Source organism: Setaria italica, chromosome VIII, assembly GCF_000263155.2.
Source record: "Setaria italica strain Yugu1 chromosome VIII, Setaria_italica_v2.0, whole genome shotgun sequence".
Classification (NCBI taxonomy): Eukaryota; Viridiplantae; Streptophyta; class Magnoliopsida; order Poales; family Poaceae; genus Setaria; species Setaria italica.
Window position 1 is genome coordinate 27,719,744 of NC_028457.1, and position 8,843 is coordinate 27,728,586.

Here is an 8,843-nt window from a genome sequence, read left to right on the forward strand (position 1 = left end):
AACTTATAATTTGAAACGGAGGGAATAAAAATGAGGATGTAGATCTGTGCGTTTATAGTGTTTATTAGTGTACGCTCCACCTGCAGCGTATCTCGAGGAAAAAATGTTTAGTTAGTATACTATAAAATAGGGGATAAGCATCCCCGGTCGAAAGAAGAGGCCGGCACAACGCGAATAGGATCTTTTCTTTTCTTTCACATATGCGCCACACAATAAGATACTGATCACGATATATTCTATGACCCCTCAAAGAAAGATATATTCTGTAACCGAAAGAAATTAGAGATATATACGACGTCCCAGTCTTGTTCGATCAGTCTCGAACAATTACGACATGGTCGACCCACGGGATGGTTATAAAGCAAGAGCACTGAGGAGACGTCCTGACGAGCAACCGGCCGTCCCAGCAGCTCGTAGAGAACCCAGAGCAAACTGTTACCATGTCGTCGAGGGACAAAAAATATGACCCTAACACAGACTTCGCCGGGGCCTCCATCGTGTCCCACTGTTACCCTTACCATGGGCAGCGGCAGACGATATTCAGGGACGCTGCCAGAAACGCCTACTTCCGGAACCAGCTGCTGTATGGCCAAACCGCCGCCGCAGATTCCCCTCGCCACCAGGGTGGTGTGAGGGGTGCCGGTGCTTCCAGCAACAAGGGTGAGACCAAGCCGAAGGCGAGGACGCGCCATGGCGAAACTGCCGTAGAGTACCCTAGTAACTACAAGGGTGGTGGTGCGAGGGGTGGCGGCGGGTACTATAGTGATGAGGATGATGACAGCGAGAGTGAGGACGACGACGATGACGAGAGCGACGAGAAGGAAATTTCCCGCGGCCAGGGCGGCGTGCGCCGCTACGACCACGAGGCGAACAAGCCGGAGAAGAAGGGCGCTGGCAGCTACCACGACGTCGCGCACCAATACGAGGCGTACAGGAGGGGTGCACGCGAGCGGTGGCAGGGTGAATACCTTGGCTATGGCGTGCGCGCTTACGGTAACAAACAAAAACCCCGTGACTCCGTGGTTCATGGTACAGTTGCGCCATGAAGGTATACACATACCGTCATGAGGAACAGGAATAATGCATGTACGTATGACGTATATGGATGGCTCAACCACAAGCAGAGGTCTGAGTAGTTTTTTTTTTCAAAACATGACGTGCGTGTCTTTGAACTCAGGGACCAGGGAGCATACCTTTTAACTCAGAGTGGCGTGAAGGCAAACGAGAGTAAGGACGAGCAAAGCGACTCCGAGGAGCTGTTACCAATCAACATAACAGGATGTGCAAGCAGGGTGTCCATGGGAAATATATATAGCATTTGTATCTATGAGGAAATGAACATCTATTCGTGAGTGGATATGTGGAAGTTAAATGTAACCCTTCATCAAGTTTAAATAGACAAAAAGTTTATCACACTTGAAGGAGGAAGCAAATGTTCCAAGATCAAACCAACCATATAAACCACGATCATTAACATATAGAGCGTCACACAAAGTATTTCCTCAACATAAATAGCATCCACTAGGTAATTATTTCATCTATGATATATATAACCCAGCTCCCAACAACAAGAACTCCTTTTAAAAAACATAAAGGGTTCAAAGATCTTCGTGTGTATTACTAAAGTAGGAAGCATATAATTCATGTTTGCAACATACTATCAACCACGAACTGGACTTCTAAAATCATCAAATGGAAATAAAATATCATATAAACGCATCATATCCGCATTAACTTCATTGTAATTATCATTCCACTTAATTAATTAAAGTAGTAGGTTAAATCTTCCAAATAATTAGATGTGTTTTTTGGCTAAGGTTTTGTGCAAAAAAAACCTCTACTGGACCAAAATTATCAAAGGACGATGATGAACAAAATACCGGCCATATATATTTCTTCTAAGGGTGATAACATCCTATCAGCCATAATACTTGATTTGCTCAAGTTGATGCTGCGTTTACTTGCTTTGTCCTCCACTCCTTCCAGATCCGTGTTGACCTAGCTGGCTTCTTTTTTAGTTTGTTGCTCCATTAACTTTTGCTTGCACATTCGCTGCAGCCTTCTCTTTTGGCTGTAAGACAAGCCTAAGGGATGCCACCTTAGTTGTACATGCTTAGAATCTTGCCTTTTGTATTTCATAAGTTTACACCAATGTTCATGATGCCAAAAGAATTCTCGTGAAGAATACATAGGTGTTTCTTTCCTCTACAGTCTCTGCGATCGAGTCGGGAGGTCATGATGCTAGAAGAATCCTCGTGACGAAGGAGCATCGTGTGCTCCAGACTTTATCCAGGACACCGCTGAGGCAGGCCTCGAGCGCAGCTTTCTCATATTGCACTTTTCCATCTTCTGCATTGTAGCTTCTTGTCTTGGGCTGTTCATACACGCTTTGTGTCATGTAGTACCGGGCATTTGATTTTAGCTCGCGCCAAGTAGAATTAGGCGCCCAGCCCCCGAGGGGGGAGTAGCAAGGGCCGTGGAGGCGCGCTGAGTAGAATTAAGCGCCTAGCCCCCTAGGGGGGACTGGCAAGGGCCGCGGAGGCGTGCCGAGTAGAACTAGGGGCCCAGCCCGTACGAGATTTTCAAACTAATTTCTTGCAAGTTTTATTTAGAAAAGGTGTTTAAGGTCTGTTGTTTTCTCTGTCATGCTTTCAAGCTCTGGTACCAGCTGTGGCGGAACCGCCTAAATTAACTTGGCTAAAGTGCACTTAAGTCGCCTAACACGCGATCTTGCGCCTTAACAAGTCAACTTAGTCGTCCATCGGATTTCATCCGATAAACCACATACTCAGGATCGAGAAGCATTGCTCACACGAAGGTGAGTGGTTACAGAAATTACAACATTCCCATCACATTAACATAGACAACAACTTATTACATCAGAGTTTTCGAAATTCAAACAGAATTTGCAAGGTTTCAAATAACGAAGAAGTAAAACATACGGAAGCTAAACGTCGATACACGATATCATGACGAAGCAGATCATGACATTAATGACCCCTGTCCTCGCCGTTCGAGGAGGAATCCCACTTGGCCATCCAACCCGGAGGAAGCTAGGTAGGCTAAGTAAGACTAGCACCCAAAACAACAGCAAACCTGAAAAAGATAGCCACAAGCAACCCTGAGTATACTAATACTCAACATGGCTTACCCGTCAGGTGGTAACTACTCCACCAACTCCTAGACATGTAGGCTTTTTGGTTTTGGGGTTTGTTTTTGCCAAAAGTGACTAGAGTAGGTCCTTACTTTCAATATTTTAGCCACAAGTTCTACCGTTGTTTACCATTCTCAGTTAGCAACTATACTAAGCAAGCATAGTTTTTCAAGCAATTAATAATGAGTAACAATATTAAGTCATCATCATATTCCATTCTTACTCAGTGTAGCATAGCGATCAAGTAGTCCCAAACTGTGCGAGGCAAACGAATTGATTCGAATTCATTAACCATGCATGGCAGACTAGTCCCACGACATCCGTGCACCATGAGTGGTCGCTTCATTTGTTAGTCATCCCCATCAATTCCCAAACCCATGTCGGGCCCACTTCCCTTGGTACAAGGCTCCATAGACCCGAACTACGCCGTACTATGACCTCACTTGTCACCACATGATGCACCAGGGGAAAACTAAGTTTCCAGAGACAATGGGGCGATCCGCTCACATCCCGGTTCAATCAGGTACTAGGCTTCCCAATCCCATACTAGGTATGAGATTATTACTTTCAAACACTTGATCTTGAACACTATCACATCTCAACCTTAGTCCAATTTCATGTACACAGACGGGGGAAACCACTGAGTATCGAACATAAGCCAGGCCCCTTCCATCATCCTTATAGTTGCAACATAAGTAAAGCAATCAACTCCTATAACTCGCTAGTGATAGGAAATCACTCGACTTTTACCGAGCCCTATTAAAAATTGCAACTACTTGCCTTAATATACTAGTGTTCATATCAAGGGTACTAAGTTCATGCATCTACGGTTTCAATCAACTCCTGGAACGTAAATGCGCAATCAAAGCAACCAATTGCATTGTAAGTATTTAAAGATAGGAAATCATGCTCCAGGGCTTGCCTTCACACCGGGAGTTAGCGAACTGGTCCTCGGCTGGCTCCGGTACGGGCTCAGCTCTGGCGTGATGTAGATTCGCTACGGCTTCTTCTTCTGGCGCTGGGTGCAGCTCGTACGTGCCGTCAACAAGGTTTACTTATACACGAAATGGAAATACAACAAGTTCAATCTTTCATGCTTTCACAAGCAGGAATTATTGCTGAAGTGTAAATTACATTACGACCACATTTACCTAAACAAGGTTCTAAACTTTCATTATCGTCGTGAGGTAAGGTGTGTTGGGGCATAAAACCCGGGGTTGATTTTGATGGTGATTGTGTACACATATATGTGAAACGAGTTGATTAACTTCAAATTAGAAAGTTTGTTAAGTTTCTGAATGTTTTTTGTACCTCTTCCGAAAATTACCATTATCATTACTCAAAGTTTCTTTCTTCCGTTTAATTAGGTCCATCTTCAAAATTTTATTTCATTAACCATACAGCAAACTATAAAGCTACAATTGGAACAGCGACTTAACTTTGTCATAGATAAGCTACTGCATAAATTTGAGATCCATTGGAGGTGCATAAAAAGAATTAGAATTACTTTATTACCCGAAGGTAGCATATACATAAACATTTTTAAAATAGAAACCATAATGAAACTGGTCATGAAATTTTAACAGTGAGTGAGTTATATGGTTAATACAGAGCCTTTGGTGAATTTTTCATGATTTTTAATGAAGGACATCTATTTCACATATATTTTCCCCATTTATCTTTCTCTAAAAAGGAAAGTGATTTTCTTTCTACTTCTGGCCAGGTTCTTTATTTTTCCTACAGACTACACTACACCACTGACCTATTCCAATTTGTTTCACATTTTTATCATCTCTAGTTTAAATATTGTGTAAAAGATAATTTAAACCTTAGATTGTAGTTGTAAAACTAAAACAGAGAGTTAAACATCTGAGCTAGGCTCCAAATCTTTTTTTTCCAAGCTTCTATTCTCTGACACAAGCACTTGAGAGTTTGATTTACCTTTTTAGCATTTTTCTGTGATTTGCTATGATTTAAAATAGCTTAAACAAGGATTAAATCATATAACATTAATTCTAACAGAGACATGTGCAAACGTATTTTCATATAAATCAACACAGAATACTGACTCTAACAAAATTCATCTTGCATTTTTAGCATTTTTCTACCATTTTCTATGCCTTTTCCAAGTTTCAGCCTTTTTAGATCTACGGAAAAAAGAAAACCGAGGAAAACTTGCAATCTAGCCCTCAAGTCTACGGTTTAATCGGGCAAAGGTCCCTGGTTTTTGTGCCTACACCCCTGGACAGATTCCCACCTTAAACATAACTCCCAAACTATATCCCATAAACCCCCTAGACTTCAATTCTTCTCACAACTCACTCCTATCTTCTTCTTCCTTGGAACAGATCGCACAGGCACAGGACTGTCACACATGGGACACACGGCAGGCCGGGGAGAGGGTAAAGAAGGTGCGGCGGCACTAGGGGAGGGGGTGGCGCCATGCCCAGGCCAAGGGGTCTCCCTGGCGCGACGCAGGTAAGGGAACAGGGGCGCACAGGAGCTCCGCGGGCGGTGGCGCCCGGCCGGTGACACGCTAGGGAATGAGGTTGGAAGCTCAATGAAAACGGAAAACGGACGCGAGCAACACGGTCAGGACCTCACCGAGGTTCTGTTAGACGCGTTAGTTGGTGGCGAGGGGTGCCGGGAGTAGAGGCACCACGTTGGGGTTGAACCGGTGGTTGAAAAGTTCCTAGAACTTGGGGAAACTTTGATTCTGGGCCAAGGGATGGACGTCAGGTGGTGAGGAGGGGCTGAGGGTGGAGCCAAGGGAGTGTAGAAGCTTAGGGCTTGAGGGATTTGGCGAAGGCAGAGGGAGCTAGCCGGATTTCACCGAGGAACAGGAACCTCTCGAGCTGGCTGTTTGGGGCAATAATGGAGGAAGGCTTGGTTTGGGGAGGCTCTAGCTTGGAGGATAAAGCTGACTCAAGGCCTGGGGGTGGTGCGAGGATTAGAGCAACATGGCAAGGCATCGGGGGCATGCTGGACGGGCATTGGCGGAGCTGCTGTGATGCGGCAGGCGAGGCGGAGCGTCGACAAGTCAGCGCGCGAGCGCGGGTTGGGCGACGGGGGCGGCACGGGCGAGCTTGCACCACAGGGCGGGCGACATGCAGCATGCTCTAGCGCAGGGCGAGAACGCGGGATAGTTGCAGGGCTGGACTTTGGGGCCATATTGCGCGCGATTTTTGAACTAAACCACGTTGGCTCCCTTTACAAAAATTGTTGTCCTAACAACCGAGTTCAAACTTTACTAAAGGTTTTTGCCCAGATTTCAAATGGATTCAGAGATAAATCGTGTCAAAGTTCTTCAAAAACTGAAGTTTTCAGACTTAAAAACATTTCAGCCGAGCTGCTCGTGTTAACCAAACTAGCTATGTTTGACCTCGTTTTTAAAAACCTTTTGTGCAGATTTTGGCCTAGCCCTAATAATTTAAATGGTTAAGGACTTGTAGCACTAAAAATTTTATAAAAGGTCTGTTTTGAGTTTACATTAAAAAATTGTGAGATAAAGGGCTTCAAAGTTTGGGTTTTTCATGTTTTTCTTAATTTGGCACAGATTTGAATTTTGAGTTCTTGAAAGCCTTTTGCTCAGATTCAAACAAAACGCCAAAAACAAAAGTTGTTTGGGAAGATAAGTTCTACAACTCTTAGTTGGATAAATTTTTAAGTTCTTATATAAAAATTTGAATTACTGCCTAAACACTCTTTAAGCTCTTGAGGGCAAAAGCAACCTTTTACTTGTCCAAAAATCTGTTAATTGCTCTCTTAGGCTCTAATGGCTTCACTTAGGGTTAAACCCGATTTAATTAGGCTAGGTTGTTACAGCCTACCCCCTTAAACGGAATCTCGCCCCGAGATTCGAGTAAATGAAAAGAACTAGTGCGACTATGCTTGCAATGCTCATCGACTAGCAAAATTGTGGAAAAAAATGCCGGAATTAAACAACATGAAGGCAGGGTGATGATGAATAGAAAAAGTACCCGTCATCACTGGAGCGCCTTTTGGGAGTTCTGCCAGATTGGTGAAGTTCAATCGGCCCTGACGAACTTGCACCTTTGGCCTCTTCCCTTTGTTGATCATGGCATTGTTCTGACCAGGCCTCTGATGTTTGTTCTGAGGCCAATCCTTCGCGAAATGCCCAGTGGTTCCGCAGATGAAACAGCGGTTTCCATTTCCAGGGCGCAATAGCGGTGGAAGGTTTGGCCGTGGCCCCTGTGGTTGAAATCCTAGGAAACAAGGTGCTGCCTGCAGTGGAGGACGAGCGACCCATCTCCTAGATTGTGTAGGCCTGCAAGGCACTGGTGGGGAAACCAACTGGAATCTCTGAGCTAGAGCACTGGATGATGACATTGGAGCCTTCCTCTTTTTCTCGTCCGTAATAGCCATCATGCAGTCTTCCTGCGATATTGCTAGATTTACCAGCTCATTATATGTGTCGACCTTGATAGGGTTCAACCTTTCCTTAAGCTTCAGATTCAGGCCCCTACGAAAATAGTCTCACTTCTTTTGGTCCGAATCCGCATGATAATCTGCATACCTGCACAAGTCATTGAAGGCCTGTGCTACTGCAATACATTGCGGGAGCCCTAGGTGAGAGCAAGGAAATCATTCAACTTGCGCTGTAACAGACCCTCAGGGATGTGATGGTCCCTGAAAGCCGTCTTAAACTCTTCCCAGCTGACAACATGATCTGCCGGTAGCATTGCGTGGTAGTGGTCCCACCAGAGATGGGCAGAACCACGCAGTTGCTGTGCTATGAATCGGGCCTTGTTTTCATCTGGGCAGTGTGTGGTGAGGAGCGAGAACTTGGGCTCGATAGTACGAATCCACGCATCCGCATCGAGAGGATCGTTCGACTTGTGGAAGAGCGGGGGCTGCGTTCCCAAGAAGTCTTCATAGCGAGCAACATGAGGTTGCTGAGGAACTCGTCCTCCCTGAGGCTGCTGTGGTTGCCCCTGGGCTATGTGCCTTAACAGCTTAGTTTGAGCAGCCAAGATCGCCTCTAGCGAAGGCGGTGGATGCGGTGGTGGCGGAGGTGCTTACCCATCCTCGCTACCACTTGGGAATGATCTTGAGCGAGTGTCGCGCACCATCTGCAAGAGTGTATCTTCCCATTAGTCACATAATTCGAAAGCTTGCTTACCACAAGGAAAAATTATATGCCGAAACATGAGTGTTCATCTTGCCAATAGTGAGAAAAACAACAATAAGATCTTTTATTGAGTAGGTGCATATCTCTTCTTCCCAATGCACATTGTTTCTCATCTTTTGTCAGTGGCCAGGAGGTTTCATACATAACAACTTTTGTATTACGCTTGCTGGCCGAAACTGAGAGCAATGGGTCGAAAAGTGAGTTTAGCGAGTTGCTGTCCAGCTGTTTTTCAGCAAGCTGTGCGGTAGAATTTGGTTCTAACACGAGTTTGACATATCCAAAGGAGCTGAATTTTACAAGCGGTTAGAACACAAGTTTTCACACAACTTTGGTATTCGAGTCACAGCTTGAAAGTGATCGGAAACAAGGGAAACGTTAAGTGAGAATGGAACCCATATTTTAGAATTCCAAACAGATTTTTGGTAAGTTAGAGAAAAACTCACAACTCAGCGAGTATTCATCCAGAACTTCTCACATTTCACCAGCTTGTTCTTCAGAAAGTTGATAACAAGTTTGGTATTCAACGGTGGAGCTAAA

General features: G+C 44.7%; 1 protein-coding gene across 3 annotated transcripts; it reads left to right on the forward strand.

Annotated features, from left to right (window-relative positions):
• The first annotated feature begins 370 nt into the window (after window positions 1–370).
• LOC101768492 lies at window positions 371–1,415 on the forward strand. 3 transcript variants are annotated; one of them, XM_004979353.4, is made up of 2 exons: window positions 371–1,086; window positions 1,178–1,415. In XM_004979353.4, the coding sequence occupies exon 1, from the start codon at window positions 441–443 to the stop codon at window positions 1,044–1,046; it is 606 nt and encodes a 201-aa protein (XP_004979410.1). In that variant the 5' UTR covers window positions 371–440; the 3' UTR covers window positions 1,047–1,086; window positions 1,178–1,415. The 3 variants fall into 3 exon arrangements, with proteins under 3 accessions (XP_004979410.1, XP_004979411.1, XP_004979412.1); XM_004979354.4 differs by having other exon boundaries at window positions 371–1,048; XM_004979355.4 differs by having other exon boundaries at window positions 371–993.
• Window positions 1,416–8,843: the final 7,428 nt, after the last annotated feature.